Genomic DNA, 27,487 nt, shown 5'->3' on the forward strand with positions numbered 1-27,487 from the left:
TGTATGTGTGATGACTTCAAGCACAAATAATAATTGTTATTTTATGTAGAAATGTTAAGCAAGTACTTTCATTTTTAATGATCCCTAACATTTCATTAGTGTTTTTAAATTGGCAGAAATGGGCTTCCATAGTTCCTGGTTTCCCCTGAAGCAACAACACTAAACGCTGACCCTGAAAACCTTCATTAAGTAGTTTTCTTTTGGATTTATCCGTACAAAAACAGGCCACCACAGCAAGACTAAATCCTATCTGCACCCCCACGTCCAAGGCTTTAATGGTCTAAAATATTACACAATGTACAGATCAGATAATCTCCGTGAGCAGGCCATGGCTTCTGACACTCCTGTGCAGAACTTTTGTATAAATATTGTAATTTACACAATATTTTAAGGGTTAAGGAACATGCACTCGATGTGGTTTTTTAAATACCAAAGTGAAGGACTCTGGGAAATGAAGTTTAGTTTATCTTACAAATATAACACTTTTTTTTTTTAATATCAGATATTCCAAATTTGTGTCTAAAAAAATCCATTATAATGTTGTTGTTTAAACCTGAGATTCGAATTTCCATTTCTTCTATAAAAGACTTTGTTGGAGTTCTACTTCCTGTGGCCTCGCTTCTCAGATCCGTCGTGAACAAACCCCCGGAGAGGACAGACAACAAAAACACCCCAAAATACAAACACTTCTGCAGATCTGATGCACATCACGTAAAGTCTGGAAAAGTAAACACTACAAACACTAGAACTGAAACGCTGACTTTAAATAAGTGTATCATGTCAACTGATTCACATAACTGCGTTGGGTTAGGTGAAAGTATCGGAGGAATTTATCATTTAATTCACAGATTAAACGCATCAGTACGGCTGTCATTCATCACACCACAAAGACTGGCCACCTTCTGCTCTCAGTATCAAACGGATGCTACCTGTTATAATTAGCATGTCTTATGTCCCTTTTGTTTCCTGCTCCTCCGTATAAAGTCACCGCTTTTCTGTCTAACTCGGTCAGATCTTGGTGCTATCTACTCGAGCAGGACTCTGGCCTTTTGGCTGGAAGTAAGATTGATTCTGTTAAAGGTCACCTATTATGCAAAATCCACTTGTTCATGTCTCTTCTACATCAACATGTGTCCCCTCTTCTTCATGTCTCTTCTACATCAACATGTGTCCCCTTTTCTTCATGTCTCTTCTACATCAACATGTGTCCCCTCTTCTTCATGTCTCTTCTACATCAACATGTGTCCTCTCTTCTTCGTGTCTCTTCTACATCAACATGTGTCCCCTCTTCTCCGTGTCTCTTCTACATCAACATGTGTTCCCTCTTCTCCGTGTCTCTTCTACATCAACATGTGTTCCCTCTTCTTCATGTCTCTTCTACATCAACATGTGTCCCCTCTTCTTCATGTCTCTTCTACATCAAGATGTGTCCCCTCTTCTTCATGTCTCTTCTACATCAACATGTGTCCCCTCTTCTTCATGTCTCTTCTACATCAACATGTGTCCCCTCTTCTTCATGTCTCTTCTACATCAACATGTGTCCCCTCTTCTTCATGTCTCTTCTACATCAACATGTGTCCTCTCTTCTTCATGTCTCTTCTACATCAACATGTGTCCCCTCTTCTTCATGTCTCTTCTACATCAACATGTGTCCCCTCTTCTTCATGTCTCTTCCACATCAACATGTGTCCCCTCTTCTTCATGTCTCTTCTACATCAACATGTGTCCCCTCTTCTTCATGTCTCTTCTACATCAACATGTGTCCCCTCTTCTTCATGTCTCTTCTACATCAACATGTGTCCCCTCTTCTTCATGTCTCTTCTACATCAACATGTGTCCCCTCTTCTTCATGTCTCTTCTACATCAACATGTGTCCCCTCTTCTTCATGTCTCTTCTACATCAACATGTGTCCCCTCTTCTTCATGTCTCTTCTCCATCAACATGTGTCCCCTCTTCTTCATGTCTCTTCTACATCAACATGTGTCCTCTCTTCTTCATGTCTCTTCTACATCAACATGTGTCCCCTCTTCTTCATGTCTCTTCTACATCAACATGTGTCCCCTCTTCTTCATGTCTCTTCTACATCAACATGTGTCCCCTCTTCCTCATGTCTCTTCTACATCAACATGTGTCCCCTCTTCTTCATGTCTCTTCTACATCAACATGTGTCCTCTCTTCTTCATGTCTCTTCCACATCAACATGTGTCCCCTCTTCTTCATGTCTCTTCTACATCAACATGTGTCCCCTCTTCTTCATGTCTCTTCTACATCAACATGTGTCCCCTCTTCTTCATGTCTCTTCTCCATCAACATGTGTCCCCTCTTCTTCATGTCTCTTCTACATCAACATGTGCTCCCCTCTTCTTCATGTCTCTTCTACTTCAACATGTGTCCCCTCTTCTTCATGTCTCTTCTACATCAACATGTGTCCCCTCTTCTTCATGTCTCTTCTACATCAACATGTGTCCCCTCTTCTTCATGTCTCTTCTACATCAACATGTGTCCCCTCTTCTTCATGTCTCTTCTCCATCAACATGTGTCCCCTCTTCTTCATGTCTCTTCTACATCAACATGTGTCCTCTCTTCTTCATGTCTCTTCTACATCAACATGTGTCCCCTCTTCTTCATGTCTCTTCTACATCAACATGTGTCCCCTCTTCTTCATGTCTCTTCTACATCAACATGTGTCCCCTCTTCTTCATGTCTCTTCTACATCAACATGTGTCCCCTCTTCTTCATGTCTCTTCTACATCAACATGTGTCCCCTCTTCCTCATGTCTCTTCTACATCAACATGTGTCCCCTCTTCTTCATGTCTCTTCTACATCAACATGTGTCCCCTCTTCTTCATGTCTCTTCTCCATCAACATGTGTCCCCTCTTCTTCATGTCTCTTCTACATCAACATGTGTCCCCTCTTCTTCATGTCTCTTCTACATCAACATGTGTCCCCTCTTCTTCACGTCTCTTCTACATCAACATGTGTCCCCTCTTCTTCATGTCTCTTCTACATCAACATGTGTCCCCTCTTCTTCATGTCTCTTCTACATCAACATGTGTCCCCTCTGTGGAAAGAGACTCTGAAAGTTTCAGGAACAAAGTTTCTCTCTCTTTTTGATCCATTTCTATAAAAACCTGTCTGAAAATGAGCTGATCAGATCACTTGATGATGTCATAACGATGTTTTGTCTTGTGTAACCATTAGCCAATCAGCAACCAAGGTAACCCCCCCCCCCCCTTATCACCTGAATCTCCTCCTAGAGCACCATTGTGTTCTTTGTACCCAAATGTCTCTCAGAGGGGCGTGGGGAGGGGCTCCTTATTTTCATCTAAAGTAACAGACAGAGAATCAGCACTTTGGAAACAGGGCTGAAACAGAGGGGATTATGGGTAATGCTGCAATGATCTGTTTGGTGTTCCAGCCAATCAGAGACAGGCTCTGGATATATCTGAGAGCTATAATAAAGTAATGAAACAGTATAATAGGGGACCTTTAAATGCTATAACTCTTTATTAAATAACACAACTTTGGTTTAAGCTTGTATATTTGTTCTTTTCTTTCCAGAAGGTGAGAGTGGCATTTCCACCTCAGAAAGCAATAATATTAAGTATTTAAAGAGGTTCATAGTATTGCTTTCAACTAACCGAATACAGTTTTGTGCACTTTGTCAGTTTTTTCAAGTGTGCACACTATCTTCAAAACATGTTAACAAATAATCATGCAATTACGTATCGGCCACTACGTTTTGTTTTGCACTAATAAATACTGCTTTTCACTGTAAAGTATTTTGTATTAATTATGTGACCGTCTATGTTTCTTGTAGGTATTTAATTGCTCTTCTTACTGCACTGTTAGTGTACAGTTTTATTATGATGCTGCTGTGTTTATTGTGTTTTTGTAACTCTGGCACAACCATTTCCTTCGGGATGAATAAAGTCTTATCTAAAATAATCCTAATGCAAAGTGGTGGGGACAAAACTGGCCATTTCCAGAAGTGATGGAGACCAACTGTCCCCAGTCTAAAAGACACCTATGATTATGTGAAATGTGTTGACATAACACACTTAATAAGAGTCAACGGTTCAGTGTTTCTCCGTGCACGAGGGTCGTCTTACAGCAGGTTTATTTAGTTTGAAACTTCTCAGACGACGCGCTGACGTCGTCCGCCAATACACTTAATGAAAAAGTCAACGTTTCAGTGTTTTCTGCACGTGGATCCTCTTACAGCAGGTTTATTTAGTTTGAAACTGGCAATTTCCAGAAGTTGTGGAGACCCACTGTCCCCAGTATAAATGACGCCTATTGTTATGTGACATTCGTTGACACAATACACTTAATAAAAGTCAACGGTTCAGGTTCTTTCCCCGTGCACGTGGGTCCTCTTACAGCAGGTTTATTTAGTTTGAAACCTCTCAGACGACCGTGCTGATGTCGTCCACCTCGTCCGGTTTCTTGGGTTTACTGGGCAGCGACTTGAGATATTCCAGGTGTCGTCGAGCGTCCTCTTGGTTCTGTCGCACGTAGTAAACCACGTAGGAAATGACCATGGCGAACCACCCGAACATGGTCACCAACATGGCGTAGTCTGTGGTCCTTTTGGCGAGGTTACACAGGTCCGTGTCCACCGCTAAGAAAGGCTGTCCCTCCTGGTCTCTGATCTCTGAGCTCCGGCAGAGAACTCGCGCTGCCGCCTCGTGGTTATGAGCCATTCCTCCGATAGCTTGTTGCAGAGCGCAGTCACAATGCCACGGGTTATCGTCCACGATGACGCGAGCCTTCAGACGGGCGAAGGCGTCTTTGTGCACGCTAGTGATGCGGTTGTGGGACAAATCGAGAACCTGAAGCGTTCCCTCGATGCCGCTGAACGCTCCTTCGCCTAAAGTCTCCACAGCGTTGTAGGATAAGTTTAATTCCCTCAGGAGACGCAGGCCGTGGAAAGCTTGATCCGGAACGGCGCCAATCTGATTGTGGTCCAGTCTGAGCAGAACCTGAGGAGGAAGAGAGGATGAGAAGTAAAGTCAACAAGGACATGTGGACATTATCAAACTCTGGTGTAAAGTAACTAAGTACATGTGGACATTATCAAACTCTGGTGGGAAGTAACTAAGTACATGTGGACATTATTAAACTCTGGTGGGAAGTAACTAAGTACATGTGGACATTATCAAACTCTGGTGTAAAGTAACTAAGTACATGTGGACATTATTAAACTCTGGTGGGAAGTAACTAAGTACATGTGGACATTATTAAACTCTGGTGGGAAGTAACGAAGTACATGTGGACATTATCAAACTCTGGTGGGAAGTAACTAAGTACATGTGGACATTATTCAACTCTGGTGGGAAGTAACGAAGTACATGTGGACATTATTAAACTCTGGTGGGAAGTAACTAAGTACATGTGGACATTATTAAACTCTGGTGGGAAGTAACTAAGTTAATTTTCCACTACATTTATTAAACAGCTTTAGTTACTTTTAACAAAATGCATCTCTAAAAATGTAACTAGTGGACTAACTCTTTAAGTCACAAAAGACTCATTATTTACAAATTTTACAAAAAGTCAGTCAGATCTTCCTGTGAGAGACTGAATCCTCCTGAATATCTGGCGTCCCGTTGACCTGTTGAGGAAAGTACAATAGATATACATCTCACGGTGTCTGAGGGCAGGCCGGGGGGGATTACGAGGTACTGTACTTGAGTATTTCTATTTAATGCGACTTCTACTCGTTGACCTGTTTTTTGTTGTTGTACCGTTTCTGATTTTATGTAAAGCGTCTTTGAGCACTAGGAAAAGCGCTATGAAAATCGAATGTATTATTAGTTAGTGTGAATGCTAAATGTTATTCTACGGACGAAAAGTTTATTATTATTCCGCCGGTATTTTGGCCCTCTTCTTCTCCCGCAGTGAACATCGCAGAAACTCCGTTCAAACATCAAAACGTTCAGCTCGGTCGGGAATCGATGGCTATAACTTTTATCATTCATAACTTTCATAATTCCAGAGATACATCCCATAATACATCACATTTTCAACATTGAAGTCAATGGAGGAAATCTTCAGACTTCAACAAATCTTCATGTGACTTCAACTGCTAACTGTTCATTCATACTTTCACTCAGAAACCTCATTCCAACTTTAAAATGTTACAAATCTTTCTGACATTATTCGTGTGAAACAATTTTTAAATCTGATTCTTACTTTTAGAGATATTAACATTTGTTCAGACCTTGTTTTCGAGGTTTTCTTCACATGTTAACATTAACTAGAGTGCGTGATGTCACAGCTAGAGGGTGAGAAATCTTGAAATTTGCCTTCATATATATTTTTTAAAACTGCCATAATTCCCAAACCCTACATTCCTGAGACATAATTTATCATGACAAACGTAGGAAAACATCTCGTAGCTTGAAAAATGACAAATAATTAAGCAAAAAATAATTCAACAAAATGCCTCTTGAGGGCATGAAGTGACAAAAACGTTCAACATTCCTCCATTGAAGCCCATTGTAATTTCAGGCAGATATTTCCTCACAGCAGCAGCCGCACACCTTTAGTTAAACTGCCAAAAAGGCCATATTATTAACCCAAAAGTACACAAACATTACACTTCAGATACTCAACTTCCTTGACATGCTTCACGTTTTGAAATGTCACAGATATCTGTTACGGTTCTTCCACAAAACGTTCACATGTAAGAGGTTCATCTCTCATTCAGAACAATGGAAACCTGTGATCTCTACAGAGCTCGTTAGTTCAACTATAAACACCTGTGTAATGGAACACGATGCTGACGTGCTCAGAGCAGCAGACTTCAGGTAGCAGTGTGCTAACAGTCCAGCTGTGAAGACATCTACGGGACAGTTTGGAGAGTTCTTAAAATGCCGTTGCCATGGCAACACAATGCTCGCCTTGAAACACGGTTTTCTCATAGCTTCAGTGAAAATACTCCAAACAGCCCAGAACTTCACAGGTTTGATAACGATGCAGCCATCAACGCATCTAAGGGTATTATGGGGTGTCATGAAATGCCGTTGCCATGGCGACAGACCACTCGCCATGAAATACGATGAGGCTGTAAGTCCAATGGACACGGTCCAATCGTCCCCCAATCTTCACTTGTATATCACCGGTCCATGCCTCAACAGCTCTACGCCAACTCTGAGATCTCACCATATGCCGTTTCCATGGAAACGCATCCCTCGCCATACAACATGATGTCGCTATAACTCCAATGAAAATGTTCAAAAAGTGCTCAAACTTCACATGTGTGCTAACAGCCCAGCCGTGAAGACATCTACGGGACAGTTTTGAGATTTCTTCAAATGCCGTTGCCATGGCAACACAATGCTCGCCATGAAACACTGCTTTCTCATAACTTCAGTGAAAATGCTCCAAACGCCCCAAAACTTCACAGGTTTGTTAACGATGCAGCCATCAACTCATCTAAGCGTATTATGGGGTGTCATCAAATGCCGTTGCCATGGCGACAGATCATTCGCCATCAAGTTAGTTCAGAAGTTTGCAGTTCAAATATTCTGCTGCTTTTCCAAGCCTTTTTACTTTCTTTTCTTCTCTCATCACACATTCAAGCCCCCAGTGTTCATGTATCATTTCAATCTAAATTCTTCACTTTCTTCTTACACATTACATTTCAGCATAGAAGTTTAGCGTCAGCTTTTCAGCATAAAGCATTCCCACTAGCAATTTCTTCAGGAATTGCATTCTCTAGTTATTAAATAGTCTATCTCACCGTGTCTGAGGGCAGGCCGGGGGAGGGATCTCTTTGAGGTATATATTATATATATTATTATTAAAAGGTCTCTATATCACCGTGTCTGAGGGCAGGCTGGGGGGGATCTCTTTGAGGTATATATTATATATATTATTATTAAAAGGTCTCTATATCACCGTGTCTGAGGGCAGGCTGGGGGGGATCTCTTTGAGGTATATATTATATATATTATTATTAAAAGGTCTCTATATCACCGTGTCTGAGGGCAGGCTGGGGGGGGATCTCTTTGAGGTATATATTATATATATTATTATTAAAAGGTCTCTATATCACCGTGTCTGAGGGCAGGCTGGGGGGGGGGGGATCTCTTTGAGGTATATATTATATATATTATTATTAAAAGGTCTCTATATCACCGTGTCTGAGGGCAGGCTGGGGGAGGGATCTCTTTGAGGTATATATTATATATATTATTATTAAAAGGTCTCTATATCACCGTGTCTGAGGGCAGGCCGGGGGAGGGATCTCTTTGAGGTATATATATATATATTATTATTAAAAGGTCTCTATATCACCGTGTCTGAGGGCAGGCCGGGGGAGGGATCTCTTTGAGGTATATATTATATATATTATTATTAAAAGGTCTCTATATCACCGTGTCTGAGGGCAGGCTGGGGGGGGGGGGATCTCTTTGAGGTATATATTATATATATTATTATTAAAAGGTCTCTATATCACCGTGTCTGAGGGCAGGCTGGGGGGGATCTCTTTGAGGCGCGACTGGCTGCAGGACACGTTCAGCCCGTGCAGGTGGGGGTCTCTCTGGCAGAGGCAGCCCTTGGGACACATGGAGGCGGAGGGGAAGCAGAGCGCCATGAGGACCAGGCTCTGCAGCAGCAGGACCATGGGGAGCGAGCGGGACAACCACAGGTCCAGCAGAGTCATGGTGAGGGTCCGTCTGCAGCATCCCGGGGCCTCCAGGGGCCACAACTCCACCTCCTCAGACACATCCAAACATGGTGGAGAGAGAGAGGGGGGGTCTCACTTCCTGTTCACTGGAGAGGAGAGGGGAGCATGTTGTGGAGAGGCCTGAAACCAGAACAAAGAGAAAGTTAGAGACCCTCTAGAAAGTTTAGAGGTTCACCTGAGGGTCTACACAGCATCCAGATCAGACTAAGAGACAGTTAGAGTTTAGTTTTTTTAAATTGGGGTTTTCTATTTTGTTGTGTTTTGAAATGTTTTTACATCGTGTAGAGGTTTTTTCAGTCGTGGCTATAACTATTGTCTCGTGTTTTTACATTTGTGTTTTTGTCCAAATGTATTTATTCTGCTTTTTATATATGTATTAATGAACAGCACTTTGGTCAACACTGTTGTTTTTAAATGTGACATATAAATATAGTTGGATTTGATAGAGACCCTTTTAGACTTCGGAGGTTCACCTGAGGGTCTACACAGCGTCCAGAACAGACAGAAAACACCTGATTCCACTGCGCCTGGACCGAGATAAATCAGAATCAAGTTTATTGCCAGGTACGTTTTCACATACAAGGAATTTGATTTGGTGTCCGGTGGTGCGAACATCAACAATCTAAAAAAATAAGTTGCAAAGTAGGTTAAAAAATAAACATAAGGATAATACAAAATAAGTATTTTATCGAAACAATTTAGCATACAAAAGGATGCTAAAAGGCGCTCTCACACCGGAGTACTTTTCCCAGTATAGTTCCGAAATGTTGCGTTCACACCAAAAAGAGCCCAAAAAGAGAACCTTTTCACCCCCTTTTCCGTCCCTGCTAGAGAGCAGGCGCTTTCATGGGAGAAAAAGGTTCCTATGTCTGATTGGCTGGAAGGATTGCAAACCACGCCCCGTAAAACTCCCACAATGTTCTGTGAAGCCGCCATTTTATTATCCTCTTATTAGCATTAGCATTAGCCCAGCGCAGAAACGCAGAGAGACTAACTTATGGCAACACAAAATAAAGCATGGGAGCGGTGGAGATGAGGAGGTGTCGGCGTTCTGGCGATTTACTCGGAAGGCTTCAGTGGAAGCTGCTGGGAGTCCCAGCAGCTTCCACTGAAGCCTTCCCCAACTCCGGGGACTTCCGCCCGGGGACTTTGGGCGGCAGTATACGCCGTGAAGTGGTTTGCGGCCTGCCAGTAAACCCAAAGCAGAAGAAGAAGAAGTGACGTCAGCGGCTTCATTTGCCTAATCCTCCCTCAGGGACTTATTCCGGTGTGAACGCGATCTGTACTTAGTTCATGAGAACTAAAGAGTTCTGATGAACTAAGTACGGCAAAGTACTTGGTGTGAAAGCGCCTATAGACAAGTATTTACACCAGAATTACATTTAACTATACAAATAACCTTAACAGCTAAACAACAAAACACTTAACAGTTCAGTCTTAATATGTTTATTAGAAGCAGCATAGTTTGAGTTTGGCGTCTAGGCTCGGGCCTCATCACTCCACAGAGTATACGGCAAACTCCAGTGTATATTTGAAAGTGGAGGGCTGTACAGACATGTGTGCAAAAAGCAGCCAGAGTTGAGCATGAACACGGCTCACAGTATTAAGAAAAACACAAAAGAACAAGATGTTGTTCACATGATGAGTGTAAAGGAATATTTTAGTCTTGTTAAAGTATATAGAGTTTAGTGACTTGTCCTCGGGAATCTGTTTAATGGTTAAAGTGTATTCCTGCCTGTAATGTGATCCATAGCTTCTCAGGAAGACACAGGTCAAGAGGTCATCTGATGTCTTGTGGGGGGAGAAGTTTGGCTCATGTGGGTTTGCAATGCAACGAGTCTCGACATCTGGCATGCATTAAAGGAAAACCCGCGTGTTTTAGAGCCCTCCTCTTCTTACATATAGATGGGTTCTTGGCGCTTTTGTCTTCAGAGTTGGCTGGTATCTTACATGAGAACTGTGGTATACTGTGATCTCTCCGGCCGTACGAATTCTCAATAAATATCAGTGTATTGACAGGCGAATCCAGTTTCCCTCATTTCATGATTGGCTCAACATTGCTGCAAAGAAGTTTTTACTTCACAATGAGCATTAATGGAATGCATCATGTTTTTGAATTGGATACATAATAGAATAGAATACTATTGCACTCAGAATTGTTTAGCTAATTGAAGCTTCCTGCAGGATTGTTGCTTTGTGAGTGTGTGTCTTCGTGGTTCATTGCACTTATTGAAAGCTGCCTTGGATAAAAGCATCAGCTAAATGTAGTGGTGTCTTATATGTATTGTACCTTTGCTCTACTTGGAGAAGCCGAGGACAATAAGTCAATCGTATTAAATCTAAATCTAGTGATTTACTTTGGTCATCACCACCTTCATGGGCTCTGTGAATACGTGTGTTTGTTGACACTTTGACAGGAGACCATATTTCAAAGTTAGGATATCCTGTTTGGTTTTCTGGCCTGGATCCTGCTCCTTTAACCAAATGCACCCCAATATGTATATGGACTTAATTATATAATATACTCGCTGTATTTACATTCAAATTGTCCAGTGAAGCGACTGCAATGATAAAAAGCAGGTTTATAATCTGCAAGGGTTTCCTTTAACAATCCACACAGAGGCATCAGACCATACGTGTCAAACTCGAGGCCCGGGGGCCAAATCCGGCCCTTGGTGGATTTAATTTCGGCCCGCAGGATAATGTCTAATTGCTATTAGATCTGGCCCGCCGGTATATTGCACGCACACCTTCACTCCATCCTGAGAGTCTCCTCAGCTCAGAGCCTGAGCCCAAACATTGATGACCTTGCACCCAAGATGAGACGCCAAGTATCTGAGCTAGCATCACAGAGCAGCACACTGAGTTCAATGGATGCTTCCTTCTGCATTTTCTCTCAGGACAACAGGGCATGTTTGGTTTTCTCTCTGAGGGGAATAGTTTTTAGAAGCTGTTGTTGGCCTGTGGAAAAATGTACTCATAAGAAAAGACTCTGGAAAAGCTGCAGATAGAGCCATAAGAAATTAATGCAACTGATTATTTAATGTTTAATGTTGTTTTTATAGGCAATCATTGAAGCTTTGTTAGTTCCAGGTTTAATATGTGCAATAAGTTCATTTCAATAAGTTCTGCGATAAACATTGAACCAGTCCGGCCCTCCACTAGTACCCATTTGTTTATTTGGCCCACTGTGTATTTGAGTTTGACCCCCCTGAGTTAGACCTTTACACGTCACAGTTCACGACTAAATTACAGCACTGTCGAGTTTACATATTCTTATCAAAACAGAAACTGATAATAATGTGATTTATGATTAACATCATGCAGCTCTCTCTGATCTCTCACACTGATCTCTCACACAGCTCTTTGTGAGTCACCGTCTCACATCACATGAACACACACTCCTCCTTCACACACACTGATCTCATACACCCCTCCTTCACACACACTGATCTCACACACATGCTCCGAGTTGTATATAACACACAGAACAGAACCTTTTGTTTCCTTTTCTGAGAGACCTTGAGGATCGATGGTTATAAAACATCTTCCACTGCAGGACAAACGACGATGTGATGGATCAACGTCTCCTCCTGCAGGAACATGGCCTACACATATATATTATGATATATATGATTAGATAACATTTTGTGGCATAATCTCCCATTTTATTAGTTTCTTTCCTACAAAGTTCTGGCTGTCAAATAATTCCCTTTCATTCTTAACTCTATGTAAATGTTATTGTACACTTCCATGTCTTTTGATGCTGCTGCAACACAACAAGTACTTCTTATCTGATCTTAATGTATTGCATCTCAATGTTTTAATTCCTCAAACAGCTCAGTCTGAATCTTTAGAGATGCACGATACATGTTCTCTAATACAATCTGCAAAAGCATCTAACGCTGAGAAATTAATGTGTAAAGATACTTGAGTTGATTCTAAATGTAGTGGAGTAGAAGTATACGCAGCATTAAACGGAAATACTCGAGTAAAGCACGTATTCCTAAATTGTACCTGAGTAAATGTACTTAGTTACTGTGTGTGTTTATGCAGCTGCTGTTCGCCTGCTTCTTTGTGCAGGAAATATAAAACCTCTTATGTTAGACATGATATTCTGAGCATCCTCATTATCACTGTTGACTTCATCCAACTGGTGGAACAGAGGTTCATTCATCGAGGAGGAAACCAAGCTGGAGCAGAAACATCTAACAACGAGTCAAACAATGTGATGGAGGTAAACAGGATGGAGCCTTTGAGGCTTCCTGTGGGGTTCCTCTCCTGCAGAGTGCTGTTCAAGGTTTTACTGCATGTCAATGGTCTGCAGAGGCTAACATCCATGTGCTTCCTCCAGAGGCAGTTTCTCAAACACACACGCCCCAAATCCAGATATTCATCATCCTCTTCATCCCTTCTCCGCGTCAAATCCAGATCTTCATCATCCTCTTCATCCCTTCTCCTCATCAAATCCAGATATTCATCATCCTCTTCATCCCTTCTCCGCGTCAAATCCAGATCTTCATCATCCTCTTCATCCCTTCTCCTCATCAAATCCAGATCTTCATCATCCTCTTCATCCCTTCTCCTCATCAAATCCAGATATTCATCATCCTCTTCATCCCTTCTCCGCGTCAAATCCAGATCTTCATCATCCTCTTCATCCCTTCTCCTCATCAAATCCAGATATTCATCATCCTCTTCATCCCTTCTCCGCGTCAAATCCAGATCTTCATCATCCTCTTCATCCCTTCTCCTCATCAAATCCAGATATTCATCATCCTCTTCATCCCTTCTCCGCGTCAAATCCAGATCTTCATCATCCTCTTCATCCCTTCTCCGCGTCAAATCCAGATCTTCATCATCCCCACCAGTATCTAGACTTGTGTCTTTTCTATAGAGAGGCGAAGTCCCTCTCTTTCCTCCATGGGACCTCATTTCTGAAAAAGTATGTATTGAAGTCAATGGCGAGAGAAAGATTATCTTTTGATCCCGTTTGAATTGTGCCACGAATTACACACATGATGTTTGTCAATTTAAAAGATCATTTTGCAAAGTCAAAAAAATTAAAATGTGTCGTAAAACACATGTAGCGTTTTGAGAACTGCACATACACACAAGGGGAGTCAGTCGGTTCCTAAGAGCCAGCATGCGGGACCGGGACTCTGGGATTTGTAGTCTTTCTAGTTGCGTATTTTTCATAGTCTTTTATTTCAACAGTTTTACGACAAACTGTGACTTTTTTTACATGGAAACTATTTTTTAAGATTGACAAACATCATATGTGTAATTCATGGCACAATTCAAACGGGATCGAAAGATACGTTTTCTCTCTGCATTGACTTCAATACATACTTTTTCAGAAATAAGGTCGGAAGTAGATGGATCGCCTCTCTATATACTCAAGGCTACACTTCCACCCTTAAAGTATACGGTATCAGGATCGGGGTCTAATTGCCAAAGACTCAAATGAAGTCTCTCCTGATTGAAATATATGTAGTTGCCAGTATCTTTTCTAAAGTTTCTCAATGCTCTTTTAGTCCATACAGGAAATGGTAGTTTCCCCACAGCAGAAACCCCCTCAGTTTCATCCTAACGTCTTCTCCTCTGATTTGTTTGACATCTCGTCCCCAGCCTCCTCCTCTCCGTGTGTTTTGTCCGGGGAAACCTCTGCCTGTGAGTCAGGAATATAAATGTCAGGCTCCTGGTTGAACTGGAGCCAAAGTCAAATTCAAATGTCAGGAAAATCCATCCCATTTTTCATTCTGGACCGGAGTCAGCGAGCGGGGAAGTTTTCCCTCCCCAGAGACACTCAGCCAGCGTGACTAAAAATAAATGGAGCTGTCAAAGTGAATTTGGAGAGATTAGCTTGAGGGACCTTCAGATCTGAATATGCTTCAGAGAGAAGTCTGATTTCTAGAATAAGATCATGAAGGCTCGGAGAAAGGCCTCCTTTTCAACCCTTTTACTATCAAGGTTTCTATTCATTACGTGGTAAATATTGCCTTTTCTTAGGGTAGGTTTTGTGATCATTTACATATCATAATGTCAACAAACTAACAATAGGCGCTTTCACACCAAGTACTTTGCTGTACTTAGTTCATCAGAACTCTTTAGTTCTGATGAACTAAAGAGCAGATCGCGTTCACACTGGAAAAAGTCCCTGGGGGAGGATTAGGCAAATGAAGCCGCTGACGTCACTTCTTCTTCTTCTGCTTTGGGTTTACTGGCAGGCCGCAAACCACTTCACGGCGTATACTGCCGCCCAAAGTCCCCAACCGGAAGTCCCCGGAGTTGGGGACTGGCTTCAGTAGAAGCTGCTGGGAGTCCCAGCAGCTTCTACTGCAGCCTTCCGAGTAAATCGCCGACACCTCCTCATCTCCACCGCTCCCATGTTTTCTTTTGTGTTGCCATAAGTTAGTCTCTCTGCATTGGTGCGAGGGGCTAATGCTAATACACCTGAACATCAGCAGGAGAGGACTCTTTAAAGTAGAGACACTACAGACTGATATACACCTGGACATCAGCAGGAGAGGACTCTTTAAAGTAGAGACACTACATACTGATATACACCTGAACATCAGCAGGAGAGGACTCTTTAAAGTAGAGACACTACATACTGATATACACCTGAACATCAGCAGGAGAGGACTCTTTAAAGTAGAGACACTACATACTGATATACACCTGAACATCAGCAGGAGAGGACTCTTTAAAGTAGAGACACTACATACTGATATACACCTGAAGTACAATGGCGGCTTCACAAAACCTTTCAGAGTTTTACGGGCGTGGTTTGCAATTCGCCCAGCCATTCAGAAATTGGGGGGAAAAGGTTCGCAAAAAAAAGTTTGAGTTCCAGATCTTTTTGGTGTGAACGCAAAATCCCACGAACTATCGGAACTATTCCTAGAAAAGTACTCCGGTGTGAAAGCACCTAATGGCCTTCTGTGAGAATCAACGTCTGATTTATTATTATTTTTGTGTACCTTCCCCATACTTTGTCCTTCATGCACTCTCAGCCATTCCCCATGTTTTCACTGCATGCATATTTACAGTTTATCCATGAAAAAACTATGCTCAGAAAGAACAAGGATGAAATGCAAATGAATCAAAAATGATAAGACTAATGTCCGTATATCGTCAGGTCAACACATAACAATGATTGAGTTCATGTCCGTATGTTTTTTAATAGTCGTTATGGTAACAATGCCGGGGGTCATGTCTGTATTTCGTACGATAATTAGAAATGTAAAAATTATAACGGTTACCTCCCAATCCCGATGGGTCGATAAAGTACAAAATGTTATGAATTCATAATACGATAAGTTGCTAATATAAAGTATATAAAGTCAAATGGATCAAAGTCATCTCCGTATGTCCACTGAAAATAATGTCTGGTCAAAGTCATGTCAATAAGTTGTACAGTAAAACGACAAATTACCTATTGTGTTCAAAGTCGTCTCCAAATGTTCTACAAAAAGCCGATAAAGTAAAAGTTATTGAAGTCTATTCGTTTTTTAAGAATGATCAGAGTTGTGTCTATAAATCAAATGATAACGTGAAGCAGGAAAAGTGAGGGAGATCAAATTCATTTATCAGTTGGGAAAATAAAAGATTATTCAAGTCTTGTCCTAATCACAAGTTTTTAAGTAAACATATCAACGTTATATCGTACGACTACTTATTGTGTGTTTTGGATGTTAACGTCATCATTTCATCCATGTTGTTAAATAACGTTTCCTTCCTGGTGAGCAAAGGAAACTTGGTAATCTTCAAAAAAGAGAGAGTGTGACCTCCATGACCTCTGTTCTGCATTTCATATTCAATATTTAAAAAACCATGCAGTGAGAGGTCCTTCTTAATCAACATGTGTCCCCTCTTCTTCATGTCTCTTCTACATCAACATGTGTCCCCTCTTCTTCATGTCTCTTCTACATCAACATGTGTCCCCTCTTCTTCATGTCTCCTCTACATCAACATGTGTCCCCTCTTCTTCATGTCTCTTCTACATCAACATGTGTCCCCTCTTCTTCATGTCTCTTCTACATCAACATGTGTCCCCTCTTATTCATGTCTCTTCTACATCAACACGTGTCCCCTCTTTCTCCATGTCTCTTCTACATCAACATGTGTCCCCTCTTCTTCATGTCTCTTCTACATCAACACGTGTCCCCTCTTATTCATGTCTCTTCTACATCAACATGTGTCCTCTCTTCTTCATGTCTCTTCTACATCAACATGTGTCCTCTCTTCTTCATGTCTCTTCTACATCAACATGTGTCCCCTCTTCTTCATGTCTCTTCTACATCAACATGTGTCCCCTCTTATTCATGTCTCTTCTACATCAACATGTGTCCTCTCTTCTTCATGTCTCTTCTACATCAACATGTGTCCTCTCTTCTTCATGTCTCTTCTACATCAACATGTGTCCCCTCTTCTTCATGTCTCTTCTACATCAACATGTGTCCCCTCTTCTTCATGTCTCTTCTACATCAACATGTGTCCCCTCTTCTTCATGTCTCTCCTACATCAACATGTGTCCCCTCTTATTCATGTCTCTTCTACATCAACATGTGTCCTCTCTTCTTCATGTCTCTTCTACATCAACATGTGTCCCCTCTTCTTCATGTCTCTTCTACATCAACATGTGTCCCCTCTTCTTCATGTCTCTTCTACATCAACATGTGTCCCCTCTTCTTCATGTCTCTTCTACATCAACATGTGTCCCCTCTGTGGAAAGAGACTCTGAAAGTTTCAGGAACAAAGATTCTCTCTCTTTTTGATCCATTTCTATAAAAACCTGTCTGAAAATGAGCCGATCAGATTTTGGCCACTTGATGTCATAACGATGTTTTGTCTTGTGTAACCATTAGCCAATCCCCACACCCCCCCCCCCTTATCACCTGAATCTCCTCCTAGAGCTCCATTGAGTTCTTTGTAACCAAATGTCTCTCAGAGGGGCGTGGGGAGGGGCTCCTTATTTTTCATCTAAAGTAACAGACAGAGAATCATCACTTTGGAAACAAGGCTGAAACAGAGGGGATTGTGGGTAATGCTGCAATGATCTGTTTGGAGTTTCAGCCAATCAGAGACAGGCTCTGTATATATCTGAGACCTGTGATATACTGATGAAACACAGTATAATAGGGGACCTTTAAAACAGGTCTACTTTCTCCTTTTCATCCCCCAGAGGCACAACTCCCTTTAACTCTGAGTCTCACCTCATCTCACCTCCAACACTAAGACTCCTGCTGTATTCAAGACTAACCTGAAACCCTCCAGCATCTGAACACAAGATAAGATAAGAAGTACTTTATTGATCCCAATCTGGGAAATGTTTGCGTTGCAGCAGCATAAACAGACAAGGCACTAAACACCTGAACTAACAACATCCATAACATTCACCTGTTTGCAACTTACACATTATGCACCACTTATATATCTTATGGCACTACTTCTATTCTATTTTATTGTATTTACTTGCACTATTGTATCTGTTTTATTGTGTTGCTCTGTCGGAGGAGCCTAAGATTTTCATTGACATATCTACACTGTATGTACAAATGACAGTAAGAGCCTTGAATCTTGAATCATTGCACATAAGAGAAATGAAAAGACTAGAATTAAACAATAGACGTCTCAAATAGAAATAAAATACCATTAAAAAAAGTGGAAAATATACATGTTGAAATACAAATGTACTGTAACAACATTTAAAGCAGGATATTATACATTAAGTGTGTGAGGAATGGAATATTGAATTGAAATAAATGTAAAATGTACAGTGTGATTTGAAGTCCAGTTACACAAGAGAAGCTCTCCTGCATCTAGCATCTTGAATGAATCGTTAAATGCAGCGGGCCTTCCTCACACCGGGGATTAGTGCAACACTCTGAGTTTGAGCGTTTCTGAAAGGTAGGATGAATCGGTGTTTCCTGCACAGCTGAAATGTCTGGAGGTTTTTTCTGAGAAACGCCTACGCTAGAGTTCAGTTTCTCCTCTCCGGCACTCCAAGGATTCTTGGCCATTATTCATTGAGTGTGTACCAGCAAATTAAGGTGCCTAATGATTCAAGGAAAACAAATTAAAGGCCCCGTTCAGGGAGACGGAACAATGAGAGTAATTAAAAAAAACATCGAGGGATTTCAGTTTGGGGTTTAAATGTTTTTTTCTGGACTCTTTTTATAGAAAACGCAGACTGCCGGAGGTGGGAGACGTCCTCTGGGAATCCTGAACACACACTTCATCTGGGAGTTATTGGCAGCAGATACATGGTGATGATAAAGAGACATATGTGCACGGTTTGAGTAAAAACAGCTAATTCGAAAACACTGGTTTGGTGGTTTGCAGACTTTAAGACGTCTGAAAATGTTTATTAAATTTCGGATGAATAAAAGGTTAAAAGATCCAGTTTTTGTGTTTTAAAAAGTGTCTTGTTGCCCTGTTTATAATTATATATTTAAACTTATAATGTTATTAGTATGCATTGCTGTTAGATGGAGGCTGGCAGACTGACTTTAATCTGTATATTAATATATTCAATATTTAATCATTACAGCTGTTGATATGTACAAATAGAGTTTTCTGTTAATGTTGATTCTGGTTTATTTTATTTTGGATTTTATTACATTTTGTATTCAGGTGCTACACGCTGCTGTGACCGAAGACATTCACAATCTGGGATCAATAAAAGTAAATCTAATAGTTTGCATTTTTGTTAATCCAATCACAAATGGACAACTCTAAGTATATCATTTAACACTTATAGCATTAAGACGCGTCACAATATACGTGTTTGGTAACATAACAAGCTATTCCCATGTGCATCCTTTCAGTTTGCACGTACAAAATACACATGAAAATAAAAATGGTTCTTCTAGTGGTGTGTGTTTGCATAGATTTAAGTTGCATCCCTTTCATAAATCAGACTTTGGAACAGAAGCGTGTAAAGACTCACGAAAAGAGCTCCCTACGTTATTTGTCTGAGGTGAAATGAGTAGACCTTTAAATTCTGGTTTTTAAGAAGCATTTGATGAAACTAAAGTTAACCTCTGAATGGGGACGCTGCTCCGTGTCTGCTGGGTTTGAATACAGGAAACTGATCCCCAACATGTAAGCTAATAAAACGAAATAAGGTATTACTATGTCAGTTTTATTTAACACGTGGTTCTGCTGCCCCCAAGTGCCCAAAAACAGCCTTTAATGCAGCATTAAAAAAAGGTATGATATGTAAAAATGTTCGGATTTAAATGTCTAACAACAACTAGAGCTGTTTAATATATTTCACTGAGTTGTGTAATAGCGTTATACATAATCTTTACAACGATTTTCAAACCTAAAGACATTTTGATCAAGGTAACGATGCGTTTTATGGCGCCGTAGAATCCCCTAGATTGCATTTGTCTGTGTTGTGTTTGCCAAAAGCTGACATACATGTCGTTTTCATCCAGTTTAAGCCACATCTCTGCAACACACTGCTTGAATCCAAGATGAAGGATTTTACTCTGAATCTTCACAGAGAAACCAGCAGACCTCAAATTAGCATTTAGCTCGTAGCCGCTACGCCCAGTGTCCATCAAGTAAACACTGTTTTTAAAGATAATCTCCTATATTAAGTGTTTGAATGGCTTTAAGCACTATGTCTGAACATTCTAGAGAGGAGGAGACCTCTATGGATACATCTGCTACCGGTACAAGGATAGTGAATGATGGCTAGTAGCTGACTGAAATAACAAACTCCCAATATCTGCTCCGTCATATTTTGTAAGACGGCGTTTTGTTGTTTTGATTGAGAGTGGCAGTGAATTACATGCTGTTTAGAGTACAAAGCATGATGTTGACACTAAATACTGAGCCTGTGTCATTGGAAACCCATGGAAACTGAAATAATTCACAATTTTTTGAACAAAATATGAACACGTTTCATAGCCAGCAGTCGTCTGTTCGCTGTAATCACTGACAATCATAGCTCTGCTTTTAAAGGCGACACAATTGAGGAAAATAAGAGGACTACCTGCAATCAGTGTGTCTGTGCTTTTTCTGAGAAGGGAAGACGTCGCAATCAAATCATTATTAGCCCAGTGGTGAGCAGCACTTACTGGCCCTGGGCTTTTTTGGCAGCAGGACAAATTAAAAGTATGAAGCCTCAGAGAAAAGAGTCTCCGCTAGTGTTCCAGGTTTCCACAGAGAAAGGTCAGATAACCTGTGAGAGCGAGGGATTACACGCCGAGTTTGAGCTAAAAGGGCGAAGATATCTGTGACTCCACTTTTACTGGATGTAAACGGTTATACAGAAATATTCATGTTATTCAAAAGGTCCTATTAGTCTCATTTCCAGGTCAGTATGTAGTGTCTCTACTTTAAAGAGTCCTCTCCTGCTGATGTTCAGGTGTATATCAGTATGTAGTGTCTCTACTTTAAAGAGTTCTCTCCTGCTGATGTTCAGGTGTATATCAGTATGTAGTGTCTCTACTTTAAAGAGTCCTCTCCTGCAGATGTTCAGGTGTATATCAGTATGTAGTGTCTCTACTTTAAAGAGTCCTCTCCTGCTGATGTTCAGGTGTATATCAGTATGTAGTGTCTCTACTTTAAAGAGTCCTCTCCTGCTGATGTTCAGGTGTATATCAGTATGTAGTGTCTCTACTTTAAAGAGTCCTCTCCTGCTGATGTTCAGGTGTATATCAGTATGTAGTGTCTCTACTTTAAAGAGTCCTCTCCTGCTGATGTTCAGGTGTATATCAGTATGTAGTGTCTCTACTTTAAAGAGTCCTCTCCTGCTGATGTTCAGGTGTATATCACTATGTAGTGTCTCTACTTTAAAGAGTCCTCTCCTGCTGATGTTCAGGTGTATATCAGTATGTAGTGTCTCTACTTTAAAGAGTGCTCTCCTGCTGATGTTCAGGTGTATATCAGTATGTAGTGTTTCTACTTTAAAGAGTCCTCTCCTGCTGATGTTCAGGTGTATATCAGTATGCAGTGTCTCTACTTTAAAGAGTCCTCTCCTGATGATGTTCAGGTGTATATCAGTATGCAGTGTCTCTACTTTAAAGAGTCCTCTCCTGCTGATGTTCAGTTGTATATCAGTATAGTGTCTCTACTTTAAAGAGTCCTCTCCTGCTGATGTTCAGGTGTTTATCAGTGTGTAGTGTCTCTACTTTAAAGAGTCCTCTCCTGCTGATGTTCAGGTGTATATCAGTATGTAGTGTCTCTACTTTAAAGAGTGCTCTCCTGCTGATGTTCAGGTGTATATCAGTATGTAGTGTCTCTACTTTAAAGAGTCCTCTCCTGCTGATGTTCAGGTGTATATCAGTATGTAGTGTCTCTACTTTAAAGAGTCCTCTCCTGCTGATGTTCAGGTGTATATCAGTATGTAGTGTCTCTACTTTAAATAGTCCTCTCCTGCTGATGTTCAGTTGTATATCAGTATAGTTTCTCTACTTTAAAGAGTCCTCTCCTGCTGATGTTCAGGTGTATATCAGTATGTAGTGTCTCTACTTTAAAGAGTCCTCTCCTGCTGATGTTCAGGTGTATATCAGTATGTAGTGTCTCTACTTTAAAGAGTCCTCTCCTGTTGATGTTCAGGTGTATATCAGTATGTAGTGTCTCTACTTTAAAGAGTCCTCTCCTGCTGATGTTCAGGTGTATATCAGTATATAGTGTCTCTACTTTAAAGAGTCCTCTCCTGTTGATGTTCAGGTGTATATCAGTATGTAGTGTCTCTACTTTAAAGAGTCCTCTCCTGCTGATGTTCAGGTGTATCAGTATATAGTGTCTCTACTTTAAAGAGTCCTCTCCTGCTGATATTCAGGTGTATATCAGTATGTAGTGTCTCTACTTTAAAGAGTCCTCTCCTGATGATGTTCAGGTGTATATCAGTATGTAGTGTCTCTACTTTAAAGAGTCCTCTCCTGATGATGTTCAGGTGTATATCAGTATGTAGTGTCTCTACTTTAAAGAGTCCTCTCCTGCTGATATTCAGGTGTATATCAGTATGTAGTGTCTCTACTTTAAAGAGTCCTCTCCTGCTGATGTTCAGGTGTATATCAGTAGGTAGTGTCTCTACTTTAAAGAGTCCTCTCCTGCTGATGTTCAGGTGTATATCAGTATGTAGTGTCTCTACTTTAAAGAGTCCTCTCCTGCTGATGTTCAGGTGTATATCAGTATGTAGTGTCTCTACTTTAAAGAGTCCTCTCCTGCTGATGTTCAGGTGTATATCAGTATGTAGTGTCTCTACTTTAAAGAGTCCTCTCCTGCTGATGTTCAGGTGTATATCAGTATGTAGTGTCTCTACTTTAAAGAGTCCTCTCCTGCTGATGTTCAGGTGTATATCAGTATGTAGTGTCTCTACTTTAAAGAGTCCTCTCCTGCTGATCTTCAGGTGTATATCAGTATGTAGTGTCTCTACTTTAAAGAGTCCTCTCCTGTTGATGTTCAGGTGTATATCAGTATGTAGTGTCTCTACTTTAAAGAGTCCTCTCCTGCTGATGTTCAGGTGTATATCAGTATATAGTGTCTCTACTTTAAAGAGTCCTCTCCTGTTGATGTTCAGGTGTATATCAGTATGTAGTGTCTCTACTTTAAAGAGTCCTCTCCTGATGATGTTCAGGTGTATATCAGTATGTAGTGTCTCTACTTTAAAGAGTCCTCTCCTGATGATGTTCAGGTGTATATCAGTATGTAGTGTCTCTACTTTAAAGAGTCCTCTCCTGCTGATATTCAGGTGTATATCAGTATGTAGTGTCTCTACTTTAAAGAGTCCTCTCCTGCTGATGTTCAGGTGTATATCAGTAGGTAGTGTCTCTACTTTAAAGAGTCCTCTCCTGCTGATGTTCAGGTGTATATCAGTATGTAGTGTCTCTACTTTAAAGAGTCCTCTCCTGCTGATGTTCAGGTGTATATCAGTATGTAGTGTCTCTACTTTAAAGAGTCCTCTCCTGCTGATGTTCAGGTGTATATCAGTATGTAGTGTCTCTACTTTAAAGAGTCCTCTCCTGCTGATGTTCAGGTGTATATCAGTATGTAGTGTCTCTACTTTAAAGAGTCCTCTCCTGCTGATGTTCAGGTGTATATCAGTATGTAGTGTCTCTACTTTAAAGAGTCCTCTCCTGCTGATGTTCAGGTGTATATCAGTATGTAGTGTCTCTACTTTAAAGAGTCCTCTCCTGCTGATGTTCAGGTGTATATCAGTAGGTAGTGTCTCTACTTTAAAGAGTCCTCTCCTGCTGATGTTCAGGTGTATATCAGTATGTAGTGTCTCTACTTTAAAGAGTCCTCTCCTGCTGATGTTCAGGTGTATATCAGTATGTAGTGTCTCTACTTTAAAGAGTCCTCTCCTGCTGATGTTCAGGTGTATATCAGTATGTAGTGTCTCTACTTTAAAGAGTCCTCTCCTGCTGATGTTCAGGTGTATATCAGTATGTAGTGTCTCTACTTTAAAGAGTCCTCTCCTGCTGATCTTCAGGTGTATATCAGTATGTAGTGTCTCTACTTTAAAGAGTCCTCTCCTGTTGATGTTCAGGTGTATATCAGTATGTAGTGTCTCTACTTTAAAGAGTCCTCTCCTGCTGATGTTCAGGTGTATATCAGTATATAGTGTCTCTACTTTAAAGAGTCCTCTCCTGTTGATGTTCAGGTGTATATCAGTATGTAGTGTCTCTACTTTAAAGAGTCCTCTCCTGCTGATGTTCAGGTGTATCAGTATATAGTGTCTCTACTTTAAAGAGTCCTCTCCTGCTGATATTCAGGTGTATATCAGTATGTAGTGTCTCTACTTTAAAGAGTCCTCTCCTGATGATGTTCAGGTGTATATCAGTATGTAGTGTCTCTACTTTAAAGAGTCCTCTCCTGATGATGTTCAGGTGTATATCAGTATGTAGTGTCTCTACTTTAAAGAGTCCTCTCCTGCTGATATTCAGGTGTATATCAGTATGTAGTGTCTCTACTTTAAAGAGTCCTCTCCTGCTGATGTTCAGGTGTATATCAGTAGGTAGTGTCTCTACTTTAAAGAGTCCTCTCCTGCTGATGTTCAGGTGTATATCAGTATGTAGTGTCTCTACTTTAAAGAGTCCTCTCCTGCTGATGTTCAGGTGTATATCAGTATGTAGTGTCTCTACTTTAAAGAGTCCTCTCCTGCTGATGTTCAGGTGTATATCAGTATGTAGTGTCTCTACTTTAAAGAGTCCTCTCCTGCTGATGTTCAGGTGTATATCAGTATGTAGTGTCTCTACTTTAAAGAGTCCTCTCCTGCTGATGTTCAGGTGTATATCAGTATGTAGTGTCTCTACTTTAAAGAGTCCTCTCCTGCTGATGTTCAGGTGTATATCAGTATGTAGTGTCTCTACTTTAAAGAGTCCTCTCCTGCTGATGTTCAGGTGTATATCAGTAGGTAGTGTCTCTACTTTAAAGAGTCCTCTCCTGCTGATGTTCAGGTGTATATCAGTATGTAGTGTCTCTACTTTAAAGAGTCCTCTCCTGCTGATGTTCAGGTGTATATCAGTATGTAGTGTCTCTACTTTAAAGAGTCCTCTCCTGCTGATGTTCAGGTGTATATCAGTATGTAGTGTCTCTACTTTAAAGAGTCCTCTCCTGCTGATGTTCAGGTGTATATCAGTATGTAGTGTCTCTACTTTAAAGAGTCCTCTCCTGCTGATGTTCAGGTGTATATCAGTAGGTAGTGTCTCTACTTTAAAGAGTCCTCTCCTGCTGATGTTCAGGTGTATATCAGTATGTAGTGTCTCTACTTTAAAGAGTCCTCTCCTGCTGATGTTCAGGTGTATATCAGTATGTAGTGTCTCTACTTTAAAGAGTCCTCTCCTGCTGATGTTCAGGTGTATATCAGTATGTAGTGTCTCCATGCTTTAATGTTCAAAAAGCTCTTTATTGTTCTCATACTGCCTGGGCTGCAGCACCTCTTTTCACCCTCTGTCTGAAACCAGGGCCCAGTCTGCTCTGATTGGTTAGCTGTGTTGGTATTTTTGGAAAGTTTACAAATCCAAACAAGAGATATGGCAGTGAAAATAACCGTAGAAACAAGTGTCCTCTTCTGCAGTATGGCACTGTATCATAGAGTACCAATTAACAATATGTGTGTTAGTTTGGCCTTTAGACACAAAAGCACTGGATACTAATTTAGATTCACAATCGGTTATTCAAATAGTCTCCCACCAGGGTGCATTAGAGAAACAAGCTGTTTCTCAAAGGGCAATTCAGATCTAGCTGTATTCTAATGAGACAATCATCCATATCTATGTGTTTACCCCGACCCTCAGAATATCAGAGGCTGCATTGAATCACCAAATATGAATCAACACACCCTGAGGTCTGCAGCTGTCTCTGCATTAAGCACACCTGATGGATGATCCTGCTCATGATGTGCAGCTCTCATACGACAGACACGCAGCCTGTTGCTTCGGAGCGAACAGAAGGACACACATGAACAATAACCTCCAGAAACACACCTCATGCTATCAGGAAAACCAGTCCGGTAAACTGGCCCCCGATCCGCCTCACAAATGGAAAGAACGTCACGCAAAACTCCTTTTAAACATTTGCCATTTTAACTTATCCTGCTTCACTGACAAGCAACAGTTGGATTTATAGAAACATAAAACTCGGATTCTGAATCTGTAGGGCCTGGATTAAATGTCGGCACACACCATAATCAACTAGCATGAATTATGTGAACATGATTTTTACTTTTATATCTAATTCGCATTGGCCCTCCGCCCTCCGCGGTGCATCTTAACGGGAAAACATGGAACTAATCAGAAAGCTGAGCAGCGATAAAGTTACATTTTTACACAAAATAAAGAAGTGAATGTGACTTCTATATACGCCGAATTAAAGAATACCCTTTAAACATTTGACAGCCGTATTTTTATTTATTTTACATGTTGTCTCATGTCTCTAATAACCACAGGAACATTAAATCGTTATTATTTAATGGCGCCTGGCTTCACGTTCCCTGTGAAAACATCACGCATCACCTGAACTGACAGACACCCAGCACATATTCATTAGGATCATCATGAACACACACAATGAGAAAATACATGTTTCACATCCTGCAAAATCTGAAGATCAGAAACATGGGACATTCCTGCAGAACAGCAGCGAGCATAGCGGAGACATTACAGCAGACAGGCAGATGAGCAACAGGCGACACACACACGCACATTGACACACACTCACACATTGACACACTCACACAAAGACAGACACACTCTCACCTGCAGACAGTCATCAGCTGTGTTTAAATCCCAGTCAGAGGATCCTGATGGAGATCCGCTCTGAGAGGAAGAGTCGCAGTGAGAATCACATCTTTTACCTTTCAGTGTGAATCCTGCACAGTGAATGGGAGAAAGGGAGGGGTCTTCTGTGTGTGAAGACACCTGGGGGAGAGGAGACCACTTCCGGTCCAGACTTTCAGAGTAAAACCATGGTGAAAATCAGTGTGAGGTTAAATCAATCTGTGTGTGAGATCAAACATGAAGTGAGAATGACCAAAATATATATAATTACACTCAGGTTTTGTTCCCAGGTTCAGGTTCTGTAAGCCAAGACTACTAAACACCTGCACTCTGTAAATAACATCCATTAACATTCATCTGTTTACATCTTGCACATTATTTATCTAATACATCATATTCCATTTACTTGTATATCGACTTCTTGCACTATTTCTATTTTATTTATATTAACTTGCACATCTCAAAACATCCTCTATGCCCCTTTCACACCAACGCGTTTTCAGCTCCGGCTCGGAGCTGGAGCCTGAAAAGTGCC

General features: G+C 41.0%; 1 protein-coding gene across 3 annotated transcripts; it reads right to left on the bottom strand.

Moving 5' to 3' along the window:
• Positions 1-3,399: 3,399 nt before the first annotated feature.
• Positions 3,400-27,069, bottom strand: lrrc3b (leucine rich repeat containing 3B). 3 transcript variants are annotated; one of them, XM_034198966.1, is made up of 4 exons: positions 26,932-27,069; positions 9,178-9,231; positions 8,474-8,824; positions 3,400-4,988 (listed from the first exon to the last, which is right to left on the bottom strand). In XM_034198966.1, exons 3-4 carry the CDS (start codon positions 8,678-8,680, stop codon positions 4,413-4,415), a joined length of 783 nt encoding a protein of 260 aa, XP_034054857.1. In that variant the 5' UTR covers positions 8,681-8,824; positions 9,178-9,231; positions 26,932-27,069; the 3' UTR covers positions 3,400-4,412. The 3 variants fall into 3 exon arrangements, with proteins under 3 accessions (XP_034054857.1, XP_034054860.1, XP_034054858.1); XM_034198969.1 differs by having other exon boundaries at positions 9,155-9,231; XM_034198967.1 differs by lacking the exon at positions 9,178-9,231 and having other exon boundaries at positions 26,932-27,050.
• Between the last annotated feature and the right edge of the window lie 418 nt (positions 27,070-27,487).

The sequence above is a fragment of the Gymnodraco acuticeps genome, unplaced genomic scaffold (assembly GCF_902827175.1).
Source record: "Gymnodraco acuticeps unplaced genomic scaffold, fGymAcu1.1, whole genome shotgun sequence".
Taxonomy (NCBI): domain Eukaryota; kingdom Metazoa; phylum Chordata; class Actinopteri; order Perciformes; family Bathydraconidae; genus Gymnodraco; species Gymnodraco acuticeps.

Coding starts and splice junctions, on each gene's coding strand:
- lrrc3b (XM_034198966.1), bottom strand. CDS start 8,680: ATGACTCTGCTGGACCTGTGGTTGTCCCGCTCGCTCCCCATGGTCCTG. Junction 4,989..8,473: donor CCAGCCTGCCCTCAGACACG/GTGATATAGAGA, acceptor CTTCCTCCTCAG/GTTCTGCTCAGACTGGACCA.